At 30.2% G+C, this 27,523-nt stretch overlaps 1 protein-coding gene across 1 annotated transcript; it reads right to left on the bottom strand.

Annotated features, from left to right (window-relative positions):
- Window positions 1–406: 406 nt before the first annotated feature.
- On the bottom strand, window positions 407–27,523 carry LOC113515681 (transcription factor SPT20 homolog). The gene is made up of 2 exons (XM_026899946.3): window positions 27,356–27,523; window positions 407–4,953 (listed from the first exon to the last, which is right to left on the bottom strand). Exons 1-2 carry the CDS (start codon window positions 27,362–27,364, stop codon window positions 3,181–3,183), a joined length of 1,782 nt encoding a protein of 593 aa, XP_026755747.2. The 5' UTR covers window positions 27,365–27,523; the 3' UTR covers window positions 407–3,180.

The following is a 27,523-nucleotide window of genomic DNA, read 5'->3' as shown; positions in this document are numbered from 1 at the left end:
TCGTAATAATACTTATGAGTCATGTAAATAAAAGGAATTAGCTGTGGTAGATACTTATATTTATTTCGCACCAACTTTTTCTTGCGTCTTTAGTCGATTGAATCAATATATAAAATATTCTATGTCTTATACTTACCCGTATCAAATTTTATTAAAATCCGTTTAGCCGTGTAAGCTTAATTAATAAATGATTAACAAACATACAAACATCATAACATTCAAACATATTTACAAACTTTTATACTCGTATTTACCTACGCGTAAAATTAGAAGGATTATGAATGTTATAACTGGTCTTAGGATTTTTTTTTAATGGGTGATAACAGTATGGTAACCCCGTCTGCGCTATTGGTATACACTGGTGGGGCACCGGTGAGGGATGACAGATGAAAATGAAAGTAGGTCAATTAGCCCATCCTGACGAATTAAACTAGAATTAGTCACGATGGTTTCCAGGGAGAACCACGTGGAGGTTGACCTGACAGGGTATATTGCTAGTAATAGGGCTGTTTGACCCCGTTATTAATAATCCCTTTCCCCCCACTGGTTTTAGGTTGGTAGGAGTAGCGTTTACAATTAACGAAGCTCTTTAAATATTTATGAATATATTATTAATATCACACGTCATCTAAGCATATCTAAAGGATAAATAAATAAATAATTTTTATATTACATAATATATTTATTTACAAACTTAAAATAGGTACATGAAATATGACTTAACAGTTTAGGACTGTGAAATTTCGTAATTACCTACATTGGATACATAGGTTTTCAATATAATATTAATGTTCATATTATCTACTACTAATAATAGGTACTTTTTAACACTAGATATTTAAGTTCCTGTTGAAGCGCGTACACTTAACTCGTATCTTGACTAATTGATTAAATGTCGTACCTAGGTTGAATATTTTATTGTGACATTTAATTTCATTAATGATAATGTAGTGTAAATGGTTAATGATAATTTATTCGAATTTGTTCTTGAGTAACATAGTGAAAACATAAAAATAACTAAGACAATAGTTGTGATGATATCTACATATAGGTACCCATCTAGGTGGATAGGCAATCTTAATTTAGATGTTTGTTCAGTTGATAGGGATTGATACAAAAACAGGTAGGTAATAGTAGGTAGTAAGTTTTGTGTAATTCATCTGAGTTGATCCACCATATTTTTTTCTTAAACCACAAAGAGCCTCTTATTCTGAAAGTCATTGAAGCCAATTCTGAGGAACCATTTCTATAAACTTATGTCATAAACTAATATTTTAATTTCATAATTCCGCGAAATTACTGTTTTATTTTCCATATTGAAATTAAAAATCAGGTAACTAATACCAAAGTGTAGGTACTGGGGGGGGGGATTATTAGTAATGTGGACTATAAATCCCACTGCCAGCAATATACCCTATCAGGTCGACCTACACGTGGTCCCCCTTGAAACCAACGTGCTGAATTCCAGGTGTATTCATCACGATGGGCTAACTGACCTGCCCTTTCATTCCCACTTATTATCCCTCATTGGTGCCCCGTCAGCGTATATTGTTAGCGCAGGCGCCATTCCTCTAACATCCATCGAAAAAAAAGTGTAGATAACTACATATGTGAAGTGACAGATAAAGATACATTAGGTATTTTAAATAGGATATTAAATAATCTTTTATAAAATAAAGGAAATCATAATTTTATTGTAGTGGTGGATCAATATGAAAATTAGTTTTTTGTCATATTACATATTTTTTAAATTAGTCTTCAAACCAGCACCTTTTGCAGTGTTTAGGTATCCACATCTCGACATTTCTATTCACATATGCACCTACTAAAACTAAATCTACATATAAGTACATACAACCCAACAAGTAATTATATATAAAGAATTTACAGAATTTTGTTGCTTGTAATATCTTTGATTTCATAATCTATAAAGTTGAGTATTTCGTGGATAAATTATTATTGATTTATCCTTTTGTTGAAACTGATGTGTTAATACTGTAAGTATTACCAAAATATGTAGAATATGAGTAACCATAATTAGACTACTGTCACAATAATTGTACCTTCAATATAAACTTATCGTCAAGGACGTTGGGATCGATTCTAAAATTATGGAATGTCACTTTTTAAACCTATCTCTAAAATTAAATATCTTCAATAGAATATCATTTTGTATTCCTATAGATTAGATTAAGTATGTTTTTCTATAATATAAAATTCTTGTTTGAGATAATTCCAAATATTTTAGAATACGTCCCAAGTCAATGGACTTGTAAGTAGATATGTATCCGACTACTTACTATAGATCTTAAAAATAGTTGGGTCTTCTAAAATTTATTACTTATGGCAGTTCACAATCATTATAGTTAAAATAAATAATTATTTATGTCTAACGCAAGTTAAAGAAACAATATTTAAGATGAACGATACTCGTAGTTGATTATATAGGGTGACACGACGTTACCACATTTCTTTGGTTATTAACATGTCTATTGTTACTGACTTGGAGTGTAAGATGAGACGCAGATACAATGAAAATCATCCATGAATCATCTTGTATTATAAGGTAGGCAAAGCAGGCATTAATATCTACCTGAATATTGAAATAAAGTCTACTTATTCAATAAATAGGTTCTAGCTCTCCTTTTTTCATAACTCTTTCTCTCTTTTTTTATTTCTGTAAGACGCTGAAAAGTAGAAACAAATACTACTTTTGCTTGTTCCTTTGATTAACGACACAGTTTACAGTTTATTGTAATGTTTTTACTATGTCGTAGCTATTACTACTTATAGTTTTTAATTACCTGTTCTTACTTACATTTAGATTACTGTTTTGAATTGTACATTTAAACTTGTTCTCGTTCTGGTAGTCATAATAATTTTAGTGTGGATTCCTTTTGTTCAATTAATATGACAAAATTTTTAAATGGGTTTATAGAGGAGAGTTATGATACTGAGGAGTTATTTGTGGCCGTTATTGATAAGGCTATGGTTAATGTTTCAAAATGACAAAAGCGTCTCAATAATTTATGGATAAGTATTCAAATTGTACCTCTCCAAATCGATAACTGACAAACTGTTGTTAATGTACTTTGAGCATAGAAAAAATTAATTAGGTAGTTACAGTCTATATAGCCTGTCAGTTATCAGTGTATATTATTAAAAACGGCCTTTAGAAATTTACACTTGTGTTCTTATTTGTCTTCTGCTATCGAAGGGCAGTCTATTCGAAATGTTATTATTTAGAGGTATACCATGATTTAAAGATAATACTTTAGATACTATATTTAAATCCTCGTGACTCCTCGAATTTAATCCTGTTTGAGCTAATAATTGGTGTAATTCCGCATCAGGGCTAAATTGATTTGGTCTATTAAAGAAATGGTTTGTGTGTATTGGAGTAAATGTATTAAATCTGTTATAATTTTGATTATTATTATTATTTAATCCTAAATTACTAACACCGCTTTCTTGACGAAATACACGATTACTCTGTTTTGCTTGGCTAACTTGATCGAATCCTCTTAATTGATTAAAATTAAGCCCTTGGTGAAAATTAACAGGATTAGGCTGCAAAAAATTACTTATGCCTTGTGGTAAATGATTTTCCTGTAATGGAAACTGCTCGGGTTGCTGATTGCGTAAGTGCAATAAAAAGTCAACCGCTTCACGATTAGGCAACTGTTGTTGATTGCCGACTATATTTTGATGTTCTATTGGTACACTGGGTTGAATAGATACTTGTGCATTTTGTGTTGGCCGTACTTGGTTATTTTGATTTATAAACGAATTTTGCTGAACTGGCTTCGGTAATCCTTGTACGTGTATATTACTCAAGCTTGGTACAATTTGCACTTTTTGTTGATCCGAATGAAGTTGCTGTCTTTTTAGCTGTTCTTGTTCAAATAAAATTTGTTGTTGACGTTGAGCATCTTTTTGTTGTAAAAGAAGTTGTTGTTTTCGTAATAGTTCCTCTTGTTGTCTTTGTTGAAGCAGTAATACTCGAAGTTGTTCCTCTAAGATCCTTTGTTTTTCTTCTAATTGCTTTTGTAGTGCTAGTTGTTGGCTTACGAAATCATTTTGTGGAATTTGGTTTAAATTTACACTAGAAACGGCAAAATTATTTTGTGGAGGTAAAACTCCTGTCGGTATATTTGTGGCGGGTTGTGGTTTCAATGGTTCTTGTATATTCGATTGCTGATAAATTGGTATAACTTTTTTTGGTAAACCATGTGCATCTTGGTGAACTGTAAAAGCTGCTAGTAAAGGAGCCTGAAATACTTGAACATCACGTTTATCAACTTCTTCTATATTTTCGCCATCTTCGTTATGTGTTGGTTTTGGAGTTGTAGTAGTCGTTGTAGTAGTTGTTGTGGTAGTAGTTGTAGTTGATGTAGGTTTGAAAGTAGTTTCTTTACTTATATTATTTTTCGTACTAGACTGAGAAGTGCTTTGAATACTTCTAACCTGTTGAAGGTTTATACCAGATTCTTTTGTTTGAAAGATTTCTTTAAAAGGAGTTTGAGTTGGAAGCGTAGCCGTCACGTAATTTTCGACATTACCTGAGGTAGTACTCAAAATCGATATTTTTTTATCGATAAATGTTGGTGTTGTGTTGATTTTGCCTGCAAAAGCTTGCTGTCCGTCAACCAAAAAGGAATGTATTTTAATCTCTTCATTGACTAAAGGTGGTTGTAAGGTATGCGAAGGTTCCTCTCCGCTTTTTAAAAGTTCTGAATCGATAGTAGAATTATCTATAATATCGTCATCTGTAGTTGTGTTATCGCTGTCTTCAAGTTCGCTCAATGCTTTCAGCAAAGCTTTCCGAATATATGGATCTAATCGCACTGAAGGTTTCGAATCGATGGCATTAAGTTTATCGTTAAAAGCATCGGTCGTGGTGTCCTGCGCCATTCCTAGTGTAACAAGAGCGACGAAAACTAACACCGACACCTGAAAAAAAGAAATAGTCTCTCAAATATTTGATATTACATGCTAACTAAATATATCTAATTAAAAAATTAATTTCTATGGAATTGTTATCAATATGGGTGTTACAAAGTATTTTACTGAGGTCGTTGATGACCTGAGGATATCATCGCTGTCATCCTGGCGGAAAATATTATTAATAGACAGGTAATATAATGACACGTTGGGAAACAGAGGGAGACTTTGTACAAAAGTCGATTGCTTGGGTACCTCTGTCCCATTCGTGTTTCAATCGTAAAGCAGTTGTGTTTACATGGCTGTGTTTCGGTTTGAAGGGTGGGATATAGCGTGAATTTACTGGGTACGGAGTAATAACACCTGAGTCCTCAAGAATGGCAACGCATGGGGGGTATCATGGGCGAAACAGTATATTCTGTAATGTCCATGGTACTGCTCATGTCTATATATGCGGTGGTTACCACTTTCCATCAGGTGGGCCGTCAGCTTGTTTTCCATTTTAAGCTGTATAAAAAAAAATATTAAAAGGTCGTTGTCAACCCGCCTGATAAGTGTAGCAACTTCTGGTAAAACTTCCCAATAAGGGAAGGCCTATGTTCAGCAGTGGACAGTTAATAATTGATAAAACGATAATGATGACGATCTAAATTGTATTAAAAAAAAAAAACAGAGATTTATAAATAAAATTGTTTAATTGTATTGTAGTAAAATAAATAAATGTGTGTAAAATAAATAAATGAAGACAGAGTTAAAAAATCAATACTGAATCTTAAGTAACTGTAAGTCAGTAGGTTGTAGCTAAATTCACTTCATCAGTAGCGACCGCAGTTCGTGATTATAATAGCGGCACCTACTTCCATGTTTCCACGATCCTGTTTTTAGGTGTCTACAGTTACATTGTTCGTGTAATGTGGAACAATGAATGTTTTCTTATGGCTTTGATTACACAACGCTAAGTATCATCCACTAATGTATGAAATGTGAACGTACAGGTAGTATTAGCGAGTTTCCAATATTCCACTATTTTATATATGCATTCAAATGCGAATTTTATTCAGATTTCTAATAAATTTTGAATTATAATGAAAAAATGTAATTAGTGGGTTGGTTAACATTAAAAAAATATTTAAATAACTGAATGTATTTTAATAAAAGTTGGAATACATTCTATTGAATTAACTGTATACTTTTATCCGGGTTTACGCAAGTAGAGTCGAGGGATGCTGTTAATAGTGATTATTACTATTATTTCAGCCGTTAACTGTCTATTGATAGACAAAAACCTTCCCTATAAGTAGAGTTTTGCCAGTAGTTGCTACACTTGGCAGGTGTGTTGGCAACCGCAGTTAGGCCTTTGAGGATGTTATAAGAGGGACGCTGTTGTCCATCCCTTACTCTCCGTTAGTCGCCTCTTATGACAGCCATGGGAAAGGAAGGGGTAGCCCATTCTATGCTAGGGCACACACGGCAATTTAGTAGTGTAATATGAAATTATGGTAAAAAATTTAGATGTTTGTTACTCAATCACGCTTAAAATCTGAACGAATTTGAATAAATTTTAGCACATTAATGTTACAACATATATATGTTTACCAACTGTCATCATATTTTAACTAAAAAATTCCATTCATTACAATTGTTACCAGTTTATTTTTAAAGTGAAAATGTGTAAATATGCGTGGCTAGTAACCTTGTGCATATCGTAATCGGCTACTTTACACGCTATATATCAATATAACATTAAATAATTAATCAGTTGTTATTTAGTAACCTTTGTCTATTTGTGCGTGTAGATGGGACCCATTTTTATAATGATTTTGCATATGTGGTCATAACACGTTTATTTATCTGAATTTCTAATACAACTGCATTTGCAAATTAAGAAATTAAGTAATCAAGTACTTAAGTAAAAAAGTAGTGCTTCTCCACAGGTAGGTCTTAAGAAGAACATGGACAAGACTTAAATCATGTCTAACGTTCATGTCACACTTGTACCGGTAACGTTTGAGAATATTACGCTCGAAGTTGTTGACGTGTATGTTTACCTCGGACGATATAACCGACTAAATAAGTCCAACTTCGATCGAGAGGGGAAAGGGATTATTAGTATTGGGGTTACAACAATATACCCTATTAAACCGAGATTCATGCGGTTGCCCCAGGAAACCATTGTTTTAGGTCTCAAAAAAAAAATTATTTCTACAATATTTTTTTCTATAATATATACCTAGTGGATATCATTTGCTAAAATGCAGTGTTTTGTAATTTCAACAGAAATTTCAATTTCTGTACTCATACAACACAATCTCAAAATATCTTTCGCAGTGTAATGAAGAGCGTCCATATTCTTCAGAGTCTAATTGTTTATATTCGTGATAAAATCAATTTAATTTAATGGTCCCTAAGAACCATTGAGTATAGCGTTATTTTTATGACGAATATCATTCATGCGGTTTCCGTAAATCAGCATCAAATGATAAAATAACAATGTGGCCGGTACCGGACACCATCGTAGATTGGTCACAGCAGTTCCGGCTATTTATTAGTTAGATAACGGACATTTTCGCATAATGCACGTTTTTATTACGCAGAAAAAGCTGGTGATAAATTTATATCTATATACCTATAATAGTTAACTTAATAAAATTTGAAGTACCTGTACATTAAGAATTATAAATCCTTACTAATGCAATAAACGTGGAAGTGACTTTACTTATTACAAACATGTAATTTTTGTTTACAACACAGTCTCACATGATCAGTCTCATAACACCTTAAAAGTTCAGTCAATCTTCATAGGTAGAAGAACGTAGCTTACCTTTTGTCTTAATTAATCAATATAATTTTGGTCACGCAGACGAAGTCTCAAACAAAAACTACAAATTAGAAAAAGATCCACTATTTTTGAGTTGATGTTTGTATGTTTGTTAATATTTTATTGTATAATTTTTTTTATAACGATAACACTTCGTAATAACTTCGTAAAAATGCAATTATACTTATATTAAATTAGGTATTATTATATTAATGGCCGGTAAAACACCTGCAATTTTTCTAATGTTGCGGATGCTTACAGGCAGGTTTGCCCCTATGTTATAAAAAAAAAATTCGAAAACATAATTTTTAATTTTAGCTTTCAAAATACAATGGTTAATAGGAATATTATAATTATGAAAATATGGAATAATATCCCAATTATTATTATTAAGAGATTGAAAAAATTCAAAGTGGATTTGAACCCGTACTTTCAACGCTACGTCACATCGGAGCCGGTGCTCTTCTAAGTTGAGCTACTGATTCAATGGTATTTTATTGTCTTGAATAAATTGTATTCATCAATAAGGTCGCCTTGCTGCACTGATATATGTTTTTTAATTTCTGTTTTATTTATCTATACTAATATTATAAAGATTATTAAAATTTAAGTGATATTTTATTTGTTTGTAACGGGTAAATTCAAAAGCTACTCAACCGATTATAAAAATTCTTTTACCTATACAATGCTACATTATCAGCTAGTTACATAGGCTGTTCATAATTTAAAAAAAAATAAAGATCCTGCAAAAATTAAAATATTGTAGCCCAAGGTATCAAAAAATTGCCTATTATTTTATAAAACTATTATAAAAAAATATCTTTCTATCTACCCGCGCGAAACCGGGACGGTTAACGCTAATTTAATATAACAGTATATCTACAGAAATCCTTTAATTTGTTACAATATATATTTATTTTCCTATACTAATTAAATGAATATGCACTATTTTTTCTCAAGCATAAAAACTTTATTCTGTCCACTAAGTATGAGAAATAGATAAGAAAGAGTATGTGAGTCGGAATATTATTCAGCATTGAAGATATCTTTCAGACAAACGGATTCTCACGTTATCGTCATGTTTCAGTTATCAATTAGCTACTTTTGTTTAACATTAAATAGATAACATTAATAGAAGCATAATAGTCAAATTAGTAAATATCCCACAAAAATTAAGTATCATTGCAAAAATTTTGTACTTATATAGTAACGGTACATATTTAATAAATTTAATTATATATATATATATATATATATATATATATATATATATATAATTAAAAATGTTGAAAGTATATTTTCTTTCCCTCGATCGTATCGTATTTTGTATGTATTATATTTCGTTGCATTTTATATTGGATTATCTGGAAAATATTACTTTCAGAGATAAGTCCACCCTTACTCACAGTATTGATCTGTATAATTTAGAAGTGCAATAAAGAATGTATAAATGTATACATTATTAGTATGCCCTCAATTTTTTATAAGGAGGAACCAACACATCGTTCTCATTATAAAAATCTCCATACAGTAGGCTAATAGGACAGCATTTGTATTGAGATCATTTAAAATAGCACAAATCCTTGATAAACATTTTTGATACATAGTATTTCTATAGTGATATATTTAATATATTAAAAATTCTACGTAACAAATCTCTAATAATATGCACCAACACGCTCCTTGGCCGGTTTTATAAAGTATCTACTTAATCGTCGTTGATCTAAATATATAGAAATAACTTGTAAAATATTATAAACTTACGCAACGACGAAAGTAAGTTAATTATAAACTGTGCGGAAAGTTAAATAATCCCATCGAAAACATGGTAGATAAAAGAAGATGACAGGCAGGCACCGTACAAGTCACTACTTTTAAGTGTCAAAAGGCATTAACGATATTTCACAGCGAGAGGCTTTACGAGCTCGATGACCTTTTTGTAATTATTTATTATCAGAAATTCACATCTGAAAAATATGCGTGTAATAAATAACAATTATAAAAAAAAAGCGAGCGGGAGCCGGTGGGCAGTTATTGCAAAACTGCATAACATGCGTAGTATTACTGTGCTTTCACCGGTCATAAGTCACGCAGAAGCGATTGGCGAATGTCAGAGTCGGTGTCAATAGCGGAACGGACGCCGGTGCCATCATGCATGGGCGTTGTTAAACTCTATTCACAAATTTCCAAGTGAAGAACTTGTTTAATAAAAAAAAAATTGTTAATATCAATTTTCTGTATTTATTCTATATAATACTTATAATGACATGTATAGGTGGTTATGTATCTTTCTTTTTTTTAATTCGTCTTTTGGTGGCTTGGGAAATTAGACGATTTGATGGTACGTGCTGACTGAAGCGTGCGACGAAAAACTGAGGGCAAGGAGCAGATACGCCTATGTGGACATATTCTTCGAAGAATGTTAAATATTAAATATAGACTTATTAAAGTTCCTAATATGGACTACAAAGAATAACTGATCTCACTAGGTTATTCACATAAGCTTTACAAAATATTAACAAACTTTTTACTGTTATAAAAAGTGTATTAGTAGCATCTTTTTACATATCTGATAATGTAAAAGGCCTTGTATAAAATATAGGCAAGCAATTTTTCATCGTTGTTGATGAGTATTAACGGAGTTCGGATCATGTGATGTGTGAATAGCGCTTAATCTTTTTGCAAGCGAACTCCGCCGCACCCACGTATCATATGACATAATCCTGTGACCTCTAGTATTTTACGAAATACACGTAGCTACTTTTATTTGTCAAATTAATGAAACAAATAGTTGCGCGAGCGCCGTGGCCACCTATTTTCCGAGATGTTTATGAAATATATTTTCTGCTTCACCTTTAATCTTTGTTAACTTACTAAATTGATTACATTGACATATATATTATGATATAAATACCAAGACTAAAAATTTATTTCTTACATCTTAAATTATTATTATAGGTATGTACTACAATTACGATGAGGTAGGTTATAATATCTATGTACCTATATTTTATTATTTATTTTTCTATTATACAAATAGATACACAATATAATACACTTAATCTACTAATAGATTACCAAATGGGCATCTACCTATTCATATTTTCGTAATAGCGAAAGCGTCGTTAGTGAAAAGTAGGCAGGTCAATATTGTGACACACAATAATGCTTCTTATTGTAAATAAGTAGGTTTATAAATATCTTTTTACCTAAGAATTTATTAGCACAGGTATTTTTCTTTTTTATAATACTTAATATGTAATAGTATATCATATGAAATACAAGCAGAAACAAGATTCAGTGTACAATCTATGAACAAGATCAACAGTTGCGTAACCTATGTAATTCACCAGTCGACCCTGTTATATTGGCTTATTAGCTGCTTTTACACGCGTCTCTTAAATTTTCCATGATGGGTCGGATAGAACGTTCCACATTTGAATAGTACGACAGTTATCAAACTTACACAACTAGACCGAAAATAAATGGTATCAGTGACTATCCAAACATTTAAAATATTGATATAAAATATATCATTATTTTAAATGTTTGGATATTAAAATAAATTATAATCATCATATCAGCCGTCTATTGTCCATTGTCGAACATAGGGCTTCCCCTATTAGGGGATTTGTCAGTAGTTACCATTTTATGTAGAGACCGCGCGGCAGATTCAAAATTATTTATGAAACATTATAGTTATCTTAAAATTTCTTTTTAATAATATTTTACTGGGAAATGTTATATTTAATGAATGTTTATTTTCTTTAAATATTAGGTAGTACCCACATTTAAATAATTACTTTTTTACTGTCGTCTCAATAGTTATCTAAATAGACAGACAGATATAAAGAAAATGGGTGATTACTAAGAATGTCTTAGATTTAAGAATACTGCAAATATCCATTATGTCTCTGAGTAGAATAAAATTTCACTGTATGAATTGACACACATGTACGTACCTATTGATCTCTTATGTTTGATAGTGTATAATAACAGTCTAATAGAAAGAAAACAACATTTAATACCTGCCAAACAATTTACAAATTACTCAAAAGTGAATGTTATGAGTAGGTACTTATAAAGTATGCGTATGTTTACACAAACAACGTACAATGAACGAAAAGTAAGCAAGTCTGTGAAGAATGAAGATTGTAGTTAGGTACATGTTTGTTTGTGAATTGTAGAATAAATTAAACTTTAGTCTAGCGTTTTAAAAGAAATATACGTACTGTAAATGTTACCTACTGATCCATATCAATTCTTTTTATACATTCTGTTTTGATATTCATAATTAATTTTAAATTTGTTCATTTTTATAATGTTACTTTGTCCTTGCTGACATCATTTTTTTATAATAAATCATTTCTATTATTTGTCTAATCATAACGTGTCTTTATAATTTAATTTCGTAATACACCCCTCCGGTATGCTAAAAATGTATCTATATATTCGTAAATCAATCAAGGTATCCTATGTGTTATGTTAGGACATCACTTACTCATATATGAAATTACATTTAAATCCGTTCGGCCATTTAGGCATGATTAAATAACAAACATCGAATAATGTTACAAACTTTTATATTACTATATATCAGTACAATAAAATGTATACAAAAATACTTTTACATTTTAGACACATACTACTCGTATACTTGCTAGAGGCTACTTATTATCCTTGTCAATCAATATGTCTCAGTCATGCGGACGAAGTTGCGGTTATAGCTAGTATGTGGTACATAATATGTAATAATCTCCACAGTAACAGAAGTAAAAGTTCCGATGGCATACCTGTACCATGAATATCTATATATATAGGTATATATATACAGATACATACAGCGAGGGCTTGATTGCATCGGAGAAAACTCCCGCTTGACCCGCAGTCGTGATCCGACCTCTTCCAAACAAGATACCATCTCCACATTTCAACTGCACTTTATTACTAGACTAGCTTTTTGGAATAGCTTTCTTGCTATTCTCCATGGAAAGCCCCACTATGTAATATTTTGTGTTGGTTTTGTGATATTACTCAATCGCCTTTCAATAAAAATAAGAAATCAACAGAAGGAGGGGTTTTAAAAAATATTATTACGCCGATCCGTGTATATGAATTCTGAATTCCTTACTAATAGTATAAATTCTTAGTATATGTGTGTTCAATTGTTACCTTTTAGCATATTAACGGCTTAACAATTCGTCATTGTGTTTAGTATACAAGTACATTTTGGAATGAAGGAGGAGATTACTGATTACTTTTTATCCCAACTTTTCAAAAATCATAAGTTGAAACTAGTAAAATGAAAAATAATCCTGAAGTCATGGCATGCCATCCAACTTTTTACTTTAACATGTGTGCACATGTATACACTTGGTGCTCTGTTTGTGTTTGTGAGGAAACATCTTCATTAGTAACCCGGCAAGAGACATTTTTAATTCTTTGGATTTTGGAGGGGCGTGCCATGTTATCGTAGATAATTTATAGATAATGAGATGAAACCCCATATCAAATAATTACAAATTAAAATTTAATTTAAATAAGGAAAAAAATGTTATAAGCATTCTTTAAAGTACAACACTTTATTTTACTCTTAATCCTTTTTTCATTTTATGGAACCCTAGTTTTACAGAATCCTGAGATATCGTGGTATTCGGAGTACTTAGGAATTGCTGCTCTAATAACATATTATTTAAATATTGAACTCCTCTAAATAAATACAAATAAAAAATAGAAACGCCTGAATCAATATAAACAGTTATACATATTAATAGATATTTGTATATATCTATTTGGCAGTGTATTAATATAATTAATATACTTTAGTTATAGCTATAATAATAATAATCCTTAATGATGTAACTGTGATTACTCGTAATACTAGTTTTAAATGCAATCAAAAAGCATCGAAAGTAAGAGCACATTATAAGCCATTAAAAATATTAATCGCTGCGTATAATATCTCCAATAAATAAATATTCAAAGAAACAAGTTCCCAAAACTTCTATTTAACTGTTCTCAAATCACAGACACTAAAATGTAACCTGTTGAATATGCAACTATGCAACTACGTCGAGGTCAATGACTGCCGTTGCAATTTTAATACATTATATACATTATTATAAATGGTGACCGTATATTAGAGGATATACTTATGACAAGATGCAGATACTATTAACACTTAATTTCTATAAAATCACAGATTTCTTTTTAATGAATAAATTTCTCTATCCATACAAAAAAAATCTGAGCATATTTATTTAACATTTATAAGTAAGAGTGATAGTGTGTGGGAATGAACATTTCCGATCACAAGCTTATTTCTCTATAACATTAAGATGCTTAAATGTAGGTACTTACTACTGTGGGAATTATGAAATCAATCCCGTTAAGTCAGCATTAACCGGTTACTTCGGCAACCATATGTGGGCGGTTCCGTTGCTTCCAACAATGAAATCAACAGTGCTCTTTACTCACAATAGTACATAATTACATAAGTACGCATTGTCAACAAAATAGAAGGAATTTCACATTCAACTGTAAAGATTTGCTTTGTTAAAAGGATTTCTTATTTAACGCACGTATATTAATCTATATTGACAGAGATTCATTCTATTGCCGCCACTTAGACAGTCTTTGAATATAATTTTGTTCAAACGCTGAATGGAATTAACTCCATGACATACGAGTATAACGTGACGTTAATCTTTAGTAACCCACTCCGACTTTGTGATGCCGGCTTACGTATTGAACATCGCATGACAGTTAATGATTACTTTAAGCTTAATTATGTTGTCTCATGTGCGTCAATTAGAAGCTTTGATGACAACTGTTACATTTTTAAATTACGACAACTTAATTGCATGGGTTTCTATTTCATTTACATGTTTAATCCAGTTTATTATGCTATTATAATGAGATTTGTCCCCTTATGGAACTGATCAGAACAGTTTACATTCCTTTTATAAGTTTTTTTTTTAAGTTATTAATCCAATCATAACTTAAAAATGATCCAATTATTTTTGGTGGCGGTTCTGAATTGTGTAAGAAGATAACAACGGTCAAAGCTCGGATCGCCTTATAATTATGAGTGTAGACTTGCCTGAAGCTCCATCTGACATCGCTCGTGTACTGCTATTATAATCGAAATAAGAATAATTGCTCTTTACTATTATAACAACTGGCGTTCTATTCTATATACTTACGTAATTCGTGCAAGTCGTGCACTATTATTAACTAAACCTTTTAATTGATTAAATTCTTTACCACCTCTGTCACAATCGTTTGCTTTAGTTGACATATTACTAGATATTTATTTTGTAATGCTGTTATATTTCATTTCATTTTATGCATTCAAATATAATTATTATTGTTATGTGAAATAAATAATTATTCAAAAATATTTTCATTTACATGTATGAATACCATGTATTTAATTGTAACATCAATTTAAATGCATATTTATCATCATATCAACTTTTAACTGTCCACTGCTGAACATAACTCTCCCCCTTAGGGGGGTTTTACCAGTAGTTGCCATGCTTGACAGACGGATTGGCAACCGCAGTTAGACTTTGGAGATGTTTCAACAGGGACGTTGCCTTCGTTCTCCTTAGTCGCCTCTCACGACACCCACGTGAAAGGAAAAGATGGCCTATTCTATACCACACGGTTTATGTATATCTATGTTTTTATAAAATTAAATAGTTATTAACAAATTAAAATTCATACTTATTTCAAAGGCGATTCATAGAAGTTTAATTAAGATAAATTAGAATTGCTCTTTATTAGATCATACACCTGGTGCTTATTACAAACTTATAAAACTAACCCAGATTAGATTAGTTACGAGACTCTGATCTGTTTTTTCTATATTTTAGTGCTGATTTTCAGCACAATTTAAAACTATAATATTGGCAGGTTTTAAGCACCCATGATAAGTCCCTTAAACGAGTCTTCAAATGCGGATTCCCCGTGTTATGAGAAATTCACCAACCAAAATACCTAAACTCGAGCAAATTTAGAATAATAACAAACTGATAACAAGTATAATGAAGCTTTTTTTTTTTAACGATCATTTGTAAAACGTATGCATCCTTAAAATATTGGTATGGTAAACTTAATAAAAAGATCGTTTTTGGATTCATAATACGAGTAATGTATAAACTAGACTTTTAGACGAAAGTGACATTGGAAAACATAAAATAGCATTTCCTACATTTTACTCGAGAGAACAATAATATAAAATTATGTCTAAATACTTTGTGATTGCAAGTGCTTACTTTCTACAATTAACTGTGATACGTTTGTTTATAGGTAAAACAACGGATAACTACCCCGTTTATGGACCAAGTCACCAATACACTAACAAAGAAACCCATTGGTGAATGTGGTAATGGCTCTTACGAAATACATATTATGTGGTATGCCATGACATACACTTATAGTAAATTATCTTATAATAGCTGGTTATAAATTGATTATCATATTCATGACGTCAGCACTTTAGTGTTGCCGTTCTAAAATATTGTGGTATATCAGTATATACAGTATGTACTAGTTTTATTTAATATTATATGAAGTCATGGTAATTAATATAATTTTTTTACAAGTTTTATAAAGAGTAATGTTGTTATATTCATGATGTCAGCACTTTGGTGCTTAAATCAGCGTATAAAATATGTTATTATATTTTACATTATATTATATTTCAACAAGATAATATAAAATATTATATGTTTACAAAAATATTTTTCTAGTGAAAGCTACGTTATCCCAAAGTAAATATCGTATTGTATATATTTACTTTATATTCTAATTAGTAAGTAATAGATAATAAGATACGCAGATGAAGTAGAAGATAGTAATCGTGACAAATGTATGCCTATTTTTGTACAATACCTGCGACAAACCAACGTTACATATTCAGCATATTATATTTCAATTGAAAATTATAACAATAGAACGTTTGTAGTAAATTTACACGACAGCGATGGGTTTCTCTTGTCTCGCCATTCTATAAAATATTTACATAAATTTAAATAATAGTTATTATACAGTGAACAGCATGTTGTGTATTTAAAAAAAAAAAAAACCTTGCGTAAATGATTATACAAGCGATCTTAAGTTCGGCGCTCAATTGATTGCGTTAATTAATATACCGTTTAATGACAAGTTATATGCCAGCTACTACATCTTAAAATAAGCTTTTGACAAGTTTGTTGTTATAAAGAAATGTTACATAATCTTTATAATGGTGTATGTCGTAACTTAATCACTATAAAATAATCAAAGTACATCTACTAAAGAACTGATATTGTATATAAAAATAAACAGTATCATGTAGGTATAAATGTTTTATAATTTTAACTGGTTACTGTAATTGATATTGAAGGTTGATAAATTATTTAACGATTAGATTAAAAAGTGTTATGTGTTAATTTAGTAGACACATAATTCATATTACGTATATCAAATGTCATTAAAATATGTTTAGCCATTTGAGTGTAATTGAGCAGATATCAAACATTTAAATCTAAATATCGAAATTAATTTCATGCTATTATAATTTTATTTTAAAATATTATATCGCGTGGCTATAGTGGTGCCTAAATTATAAAGTCTAATAAACTTTTATAATAAAAAAAAAATTGTGGCCAGTAGTAGAACATTAAAAAAATAATTAAAAGTAATAAATATTAGTTCTTCATTATATATAATATATAATTTGTGAGTTAATATAAATACGTTTTTAACTATTTATCTACAACCGTTTTGAAATTATTTCACCGTATAATGACATTTTTGTTTTGCCAAAAGTTGATTGATAGAGAATGTTTATAGCATTAAGTCCACTTTTTGTACCAAAATTTTTTTTTTTTGATTGTGGTCAATAGAAAAAAGATAAATGAATTATTATAATATTGAAATATGAAGATCTTATTTTAAGATTTAACGGGTTAGTGAAACAAAAAACAGAGCAAGCAGCGGGCGTTTAGAAACGCGTTTTCTACAAGAAGTCGCATTCAGTTCTCTTACTTAAGCTAGTGTTTTTTTATTATCTTGTCTCGAAATTAACATTATTGTTTATTGTTCAGCTCGTGATGATAACGATACTACTCTATAAATTGTATTATCTAAATTTAAATTAGAGAATTATGGTTAATAGTCAACACTCATATTAGAAACTTGAAAGTAACTTTTACATAATGGATATTGTATGAAAAACGAGAATTCGTGAATTAACAGTTACCTGAGATAGTGATAACATGTAGATAAAATTGTGTTGCTTATAAAATCATTAATAATTCATAATTATCTGATATGAAGTTCATTATTTTTGGCACATCCGATTACTTTTATAAAGTATGAGATGGGTGTGTTCGAAATTAAGAACATTTAATTCATCTGTGTCCAAGAACCGATATAGTTGATAATATTTAAAATTTCTGTAGATGTATGTGAATTAACATTATGTTTTTTCATTTCATGGCAAAAATAGGCAAAACGACACTCATCAGGTATATCAGACAAAAATCTACTATTAATACCTCGAAATTTCTCATCAGCTCTAGTTGTTTTATCGTAAAATCAGCAAGTTTCGAAAGAAAGTAAAACTTAATGTGGTGCGCGTACAGATGAAGAGTCGGCATCTTTGTATATTCGTAACGCCCAAATAATGGTCATGCATAAAAGATAGCAACATCAAACGATTCGCAAAGGCGTTTCATTGCTCTCTCTTCAAATTGTCCATAACACAAGTACTTAAAAACACGAATCGCGAGTAGCGCTCGCGCCTGTCTATTTAAGAGACTTATTAAAACGTTTATTTGTAAATACTAGGAAATCGTAAATCTAAAATTGTTATAAAAATATAAAAATCATAATTACTACTGTTTTCTAATTTATAAAAATCACAATGTAATTGATTTTCCTCGCTAATAATATACACCAATAAGAATACATTCACAAATTAACAAATACCTTTAGGTATATTAATTAGTTCGAATTTAGGTCTTTTTTTCTCAAAAATAATAAATAAATCTTTCTTGAATATCTTATAAAATTACTTGTTGATCTATTATCATACCAATATAGATAATGATATTTATTGTCATACCAATAGACATTAACTTCATAATAATGTGTCTCAAAAGTATTATCTCTAAGGATTTGAACTACTTACTAATTTACTATTTTTGATATAATTCAGTGATAAATTTTAAATTTAAAAGTTACAAAGACCTGTGTGAACTATGGGATATGAATTATTCATAAATCTGAGTCTACTTTCCACCAATTAAATATCGTAACATAGTTTTAAAGTGGTTCAGCATCACATCGACAACCAAGTTGCGTAACAGAAATGTTAATTAAAGAACTATTAATGTTAATGAAAATCATTAAGTGCAAATTATGTTGTATTAATATAATAATTTTATTCTTTAATTTTTAAATCAAATTTGGCAACACCGTGACTTTTTCTTATTATTTTTCTTATGGCGTACAAACTAATGGTCCACCTGATGGAAATGTTTAATGTTACCCTTCATTTTAATATGAGACTAACGCGTTACGAATCTTTATTATCCATCCAAAGCGTAAATCAACCATACGGTTAAACTGCGGTTGGAAGTGCAAATACGCTAATGTTACCGCTTTCGGTCTTTGATGATAATTTTATGATAAATAGTAAATCATTTCATATGTAGTGTCGATAATGATAGGTTTATAATATAAATGTCTGATTTTAATGTTTGTTTTGAATCGATAAGCCACTTTATTTTCTTTTTCTTTCTTATTATTTTCTCATTTTAGTTTTGGATAATTTTTAATGTGCCAGTTATAATTTTGCTACTTTTGAATGTCGTCTTTAAATTTCAAAACTATTACATTTACATTTTGACTAGAGAGGTAAGCTTAACAATATTAATAAAAGAATACTGAACTATAATTACCAGTTGTCACTATTGCGCTTTTTCTAACTTTGTAGCAATGAAAGCGTCTATAGACTTTTTGGTTAGTTTTTTTACTAATTGTCACAGACAATAAACATTTTTAGTTCTCACGAGACATCTTATTTCGTTATGGCTTTGCTATTAAGGGGTACGTAATGGACAATTGTTCGGCTTATGCAACAAAATGTTCTTATTACCTCTATGCATAATTTCATTGGAACATTTCCCATACAATATTTAGCTTTCATAAGCCAACCATTTGTCACGGTGTCATATTTGTGAGAAATTTTGTTAGATTCATACAATTCATTGGTATTTTTCACTACATTAATATTAACATTAATTGAATGAAAAACACTTAATACAAGAGACAAAGTTTTTTTATTCAATATCGTAATTTTCACATTCAAACTGAATTCTTTATCATCGTGTTAGCCTTTAACTGTCGACTGCTGGACATAAGCCTCCCATTTGGGGGGTTTTGTCAGTAGTTACCTCATTTAACAGGCGGATTGGCAACCATAATTAGGCTTTGGAGGTGTTTCAAGAGGGACGCTGCTGCCCATTCCTTGCCCTCCTTAGTTGCCTCTTACGACACCCACGGGAAAAGAAGTGGTGGCCGGGACCACACGGCGAACTCTTTGTGAAAACAATTAATTTGCATCTCATTTATTTTCTTTATATATACAAATTTGATGGAAATAAGTATAGATAATTGAAATCAGATGAATTGATTAACATTTTTCGTTTAACAATCTAAGCTGTTAGGAAATAATGTATTCAAAAGATCACTTCGATCTCCAAGTTTAAACGAACTACATGAAAAAATAATCTCGATTATAATGTAATGTATGGTATGTTCACACCATATAATACAACACATATTTACAATTACATAATTAGTAATTGAATATAACAATTATAATTGTCAATAGTTAATTATTTTTATATAAATCTCGTAAAAAGTGACTAAATTTCATTTGAGAAAATTGACCCTAAATTTATACGGAATCGAGACAAATATTTAATATGATATAACTATTTCATATTAATTAATATCGTAATAGTTTAAATTAATCCGCGCATTAGCTTAAAGCTATTACAGATTACAAGTTAGTAAATATCTAATTATTGTAAGTATAGCCTTGTCAACATCTTAATATTCATTAGTTATCTTTACTCTCTATGATTGTATAGGTGGTTAATAGCTTGCAACATTCTCATTACATTAGACCTACTTTGAATGAGCATTGTTTTGGCATACTAAAACTGATCTACGATGTTGTTACTACATTGTGCTCGTATTTATAGGCAAAGATAAAATGCAACGTTTTGTTAGTGCACGCTATGGCTCATTGTTAAAACCGTCACGGACTAATTAGCATTGATATAATGATAATAGACGCATTAAACTTAAAAATACTATTAATAAGTTCTTTGTTTGTATATAGTTAAGCTTTTGTGAGTGCAATATTGATACACTTTATAAGTGCCGCAGTTGCTACACTCCTATTGTAATAACTTTAATTTTCCTGTGAATTTTTCTAATTAAATAAAATGAATAAGGTCATGGTATAGAGCCACTTAATTCATTAATAGTTACAATGCAATATTTTTATAGCAACTTATTAAAAATAATTCTATTAACGGTTATTGTTTTACGTGTTCTTCTTTCAAAATTTTTATCCTTTTCATATAGCTGGGAATGTTTATATTAATTAGTAAATACTAGTTAAAGAAATAGACCCAATGTGTGACCACAGAGTTTCTAGTATGGTTAACCACACTACCGGTGTAAGTACATCGAATTTAGAGTTATTACATTCTATCTAGTTAACTGTTAGATAGTGAAAACGAGTAAAACTTATTGATTTCGAAAAACAATATCAAAATAATTTCAGAGTTGGCAAAAATATCACGTAAATAACAACAAATGCAAATCTTTATAGAATTCGCTTAAAAACAGAAATATACCTGACTTAAAACCGGTTGTTTTTTGAAGTCGGTAAAAAATCTAGTCGCACCTGTCTACATTTTGTTATCGCATCAGTAAAACAGCGAGCTATCTCAAACAACTTTATTGTGATATTCGCACACTTACCAAATGTGGTTCATCTACTTTCTTTGCTCACCATATAAGGTGTGGGCGAAGTTTTTATTGGTGTGATTACCGCACATTCAGTCTCGAGTGAAGCAATGTCCGGGAAAGGTCAGATGGCCATTGAATATTTCCACGTACAAACGTACAGCATTGTACGTTACCTACTCGACATGATTGTAATAATACCTTATAACGTTATAATATGTATATCACCTTTCTAATTATATTATGTAGATTTGATAAGTAGGTATTTGGTGTAGTTAATATTTTTATATGACTAAGATGAATGAAATTATGAACATATCTAGTCTATTAACATAAGAACATATATCTGACCTATATGGCCAAACTATCTTAATTAATAATCGACTACTACTAAACTTTACATTCCAATTGAGTAAATCATCATCATCATATCAGCCTTTAACTATCCACTGCTGAACATAAGCTTGGGGGTTATACCAGTAGTTGCCATGCTTGGCAGGCGGATTGACAACCGCAATTAGACTTTGAAGATGTTTTAAGAGAGAAGCTGCTGCCCATCCCTCGCCGTCCCTTCTTCGCCTCTTACGATACCCATGAGAAAGGAAATGCTGGCCTATTCTATGCCGGGACCACACGGCCAATTGGGTTAATAATAAAGGGTAAGTGTTTTGAAAAAATTATCAAAGTTTTTTTTTTATTTTAACAACACTTGAACGAGTATATTAATTCCCATCGACCAATAGCTACAATTAAGATAGTGATGCTTTGATTAGATCTAAGATGTCGTGAATGGATTAATCGTGCAACAATGACACGACGTGTGTTAATTATAAACGATCCGTATTGCATGGCAATTAATCATATCATGGCTTGTCACAAATGAGATAATATAATAACTGAATGCGGTATTTGTTCAATGTAAACTTGCTCATTGCCAATTAATGAGTATTATTAATAATACATTGTAATACTATGACAGGACGCAGTAACAATAGAATGTCATTAATCACTTTCCACTTTCTTCTTAAATTTATAGTTAGGTATTTTAAAAATAACCCTATTAATTAGGATAATAAAAACTAACCTAAACATAAGATTCTTAATTTCATGATTTCATAGAAAATTGGTTTAGACAATCAACAATAAAACACGTGGTAGGTGCACAAAAATACATACATAAAAACTATACATTTTATTTACAATTATAAACTAGTTATACCCCGCAGCTCCACCTGCGTGAATCAATACATACCTTATGTATATTCCATGCTGAATTAAAATATAACCTACCCGTCTACTAAATTTCATTCAAATCCATTCAGTAGTTTATACGTGAAAATATAACAAACATCCTTCCATCGTTATTAACTTTAATATATATTAATAGGATAGGTTTATCCGTAAACTTAATAGAACGCTGTAGCAATAAGCCGATGTCACTGTCGTATATTTACGTTTATATCTATGTATGTTGTATGATTATCTAAGAGAGTGAACAATGTCTTTCACTTCCTTATGATTATTAAGTACCGTGATACAGTTCGTATCGTACTTAGAAAAAATGTAGAGATTCAAACATGCGTAGATACACCTACGCACAAATCAAACACTACAATTCTTTATATATACATAACATACATAAAATTGTTTTGTTATGTACGTATATTAGAATTTGTAGTTTATTTCTGCATTTTCTGGTTGTATTTACGATTTATATAATGAATTTATTTAAAAAAAATCACCTATCTACTGTTTTATTTGTAAAATATTTGATTAATTTTGCTACGTTATAAATATATGTACCCAGTAAAATGTAGATTATAAAGTTGACTGCTTGACAGAGTTTAAATTAATATGAAATTTAGCAGAAAATACCAAGTTCACAGATTAAAACCACGAAAAACAATTAATGGGAGTATTATATTATCTGTGGTTGGTGGCAAAATTATTACAATTTTGTTCTAATTTTTATTTTCTATACGGTTACTGGTTTCTAGATTGTGTTTATATGAAGTCTTAATAGTTTTAATTTTTATTTCCTTAAAGTTTTTTTAGTAAAGCTTTTTTAATAGAGGATCCGTATATAAATAAATGATTTTCCATCTCATTCGATAATTGATCAGAATCTAATAAGTTGTAAATCAATGTTCAAAAAATTCACAATGTAATCAATAAATATACAGATGATTATTACAAATTGAAATTTTAGTTCCGCTACTATATACTACTACACGTATTTGACCTAAGCCCAATTCATTACGCATAATATTATTTACGCTATTACAATCGGACGGCGTGATAAATTGAGTTGCTTAATCGTGGCATAACCTCTGTACTCGCCCAAAATAAATCAAGCTCATGACATTAAGTAAAGAAGGCACTAAACCCCTAAAGGCATGTGGCATGAAATGTGCTCTACAGAAAAGAAATCGTATTGTTAAATAATTGGTAAGCTACTCGTGACATCACAAATGCATTCCGGGGGGAGTTTATTAAATAAACGTGGTGTGAAAATTAAAAATAGAAATTGTAAACATAGTATATTTTAATCAACAATATAAAATCGTGAGAGCAATATCAAAAACGTAAGGCTTTCACTGTCTCACGCCTAGAAACTATGCGATAAAATAAAAGATATGGCCTTAATATAGATACAATTTACTTATCATAGACATCTGTGGCTGTAAGTTAATATTTGGCAGTGTCTTGGGAAACGATAGCTATCAAATAAAATTATTGTTGCATCATAAACATTGAGATTAATTTTTTTATGAAATCGCTTAGTGCAAGACACCATGTAAATAAGGAAATATTACGCATGATTCTTACCTAAAACTTACAAGTGTAACATTCATTTATTATTATATTACCAGTATATCATTATTTCAAAGGAATGTGCGCACAGTACTGAGTACGGTTATTATAATTCTTTAAAGGTCTAAATTGTTATTAATGTTTATGTTCACTTGTCTTATTGTTGCACACGCAACGTACAATCTAGTGTACGTATCTACGTGTTGCGCACTATTGTATAATTTCACTGTTAGATAAATTTTAATATTACTTATAAAAAATTATAAAGATATACTAGAACTTTTTTGAATACAGAATTATAACTATTACGTGTTTAAATTAAATATTAGTTGATACCTACTTAATAAAAGATATCCATATGATAGATAATGTCGTTGTTTTATTATGTTCTAGTTCATATTTACCAAATCGAATAAAACATTAATAAATTATTTTTATGGCTTATTGGAATACTTTGTTTAACAGAAATTGTAACGATATGGTGAAAAGAAAGCATCAATCTTATAATATTCAAGTAAAGACATTAAAAGAGTATATAATATTGCTAACCAATAGTCAGCAATATTATATACATTTTTATATAATTACTTTTAATGAAATTATTATATCTACATTATTTTCATTTAATATCCCGTTCTTATAAATGACTAGCTACCGGTATCTTATCCATTCATTTACATTGCCTTTGTTCTATTACTTACGTGACTTGGAGTCAACAGTCTGTTTTTTTCCATTGATCCCTATCAGACATCATTCACTTGTCGGCTCTACTTAAGGTTAGTTATAAACTTAATAAAAATTATAATATTAGAACAATGATAAAAATATTATTTGTTAACAAAACAAACTCTTAAATTAGTTTAGAAAGTATTAAATTATGAACCATCAAGAACTATCTGATTCAAATCTATCAATTTATTTGTTTATGCTAGTCCTTACTATAATGATTATGCAGAATTTCAAGTGAATGTAATTTTACAGTCTCAATATAAGCTTCAGAATCTGCGCTAATGTTACTAAAGCCTCCTTACTATCGACAAGGTTAGTATCATCAATGATTTGTAATTAAAGATACGTCGCATTATCTATACTTATATAACAAAGGGTTAAGACATTAGTTAGCAGCCATAGAATCTCTTAAACTTTATTGGCCATTTGAAACATTCAAAGAAAACATTTACATCTGGCCAAAATTTACCTGTAGTTGCTCAATCGATTTAAGTAATAAACTGACAAAGGCACTATAAAACACCACGAATTAATAGCTATATTGTTATGTACTAATAGTTTCATGAATTCGAGACGGTGTTTTGTTTATGGCACGTTCAAATACTCGTATGAACTTACAATTAAATGTAGTGAGTAAAAGTTATAAAACACTTCAAGTGTCTGAAGACAATATTCTATAAAACGTTTATGACAGCTATGCTTGTAACGGAAACGGAAATATCTATTCGTCATGAATAGACAACTTTCTCTACAGGACATGGTTCCCAATAAGTTCTTTTATTACTCTTTTTAGTTAATTTATGCAAAATTGCATATTTTCGGCAAAAGCCTGTTTTTATTGTTATCAAACCGATAATGTTTTATTACATTCTATTATTATATTCATATCATTATTTCAGCATATCTTTGTAAAAAAATATTTTGTTTTATAAATAACTTCGGTAGATTTTCAATAGTTTTATTTTTTCTACTAGTTATGGTTTCATATAAATAGAAAACATGAAAGTGATCTGGCGTCATCAAAATCTAAATAAGTCAGTCATCTTGCTCAGTCTAGACTCTCAACAAGAAATACTGTTGAGTAATCAATTTCACCGGCACGACATTATGTCGACGAGACTGCATAACATTACACATACATGCACCTCTCGGCGAACATCTGTCGAATCCTTAATAGTTTATTATCGCCATCTCTTCCGAGTTCCTACAATTCATGTAAACGAGCAGATCGCACCAACACGCGTTTATTCGCTTACATCACGAGAATGGGGGAAAGTATGCATTAATATTCTTCTTATATGTATTGATGGCTATTTTTGCGATTCCATTTTTAAAATACCTTCTGTCTTTTTTATTTATATAAGTGAGAAATTAGATAATAATACAATAAAATTAATATAAAATCAAACATAGTAGCAAATAGATTTTTTTTAAATATGAAAAAGGATCAATGATAGTAAAATTAGAATAAGATACGGGAATAAATCCTATTGAATACAATATGACAAATTAAAATCATTTCTAAATTTATGAACAAGTCACATAACAAACTCATATAAAAAGAATCACTTTTTGAAATTGATTAACAATTTAATGGATCAAAAAGAAACAACAATATGAATATTGAAATAAAAATATGTAACATGACAGATCAAACAATTCAAGTAAGAGTAGAGTGAAAGGTCATATTGTAAACATAAATCAGATTTGATGACAGGTATATACACAATAATGTAACGTACGTGAGAGAAAATTGTTTTGCTGTGTGATGCCAGATAGTCGCTTTAAAGAAGATACATTTAAAACACATAAAGAGTTAATATTTATTGCCCATAATCGTTATAGAAAGTTCCTTTAACACTTACTTATGTGTTTTAATGGCAGTTTCTTTAAGGATAAAAATCCAAGTTAGGTATAAAATACAATATTTCTGTGACAATATTAATAAGGGTTTTCATTAGCTTATTACATATGAAACACTAAAAATAATCACTAAGATTTACTCACTGGTCGCATGGTGTCAGTCGGGAGATTATCACTGGTTCCACTATACTCTACAGAGCTGGACAACACACGAATTCCGAGCTGGGGTCGATCGCGTGCGCACGCGCACTGGCACTCACGCTGCTGTATCGGTATACACTGCGCCGTGGGAATTGCTCACTTGCGCCGCCG

This window comes from Galleria mellonella, unplaced genomic scaffold, assembly GCF_026898425.1.
Source record: "Galleria mellonella isolate WM207_F2 unplaced genomic scaffold, CSIRO_AGI_GalMel_v1 utg173, whole genome shotgun sequence".
Taxonomy (NCBI): domain Eukaryota; kingdom Metazoa; phylum Arthropoda; class Insecta; order Lepidoptera; family Pyralidae; genus Galleria; species Galleria mellonella.
This window is presented reverse-complemented; position numbering and strand designations above follow the sequence as displayed.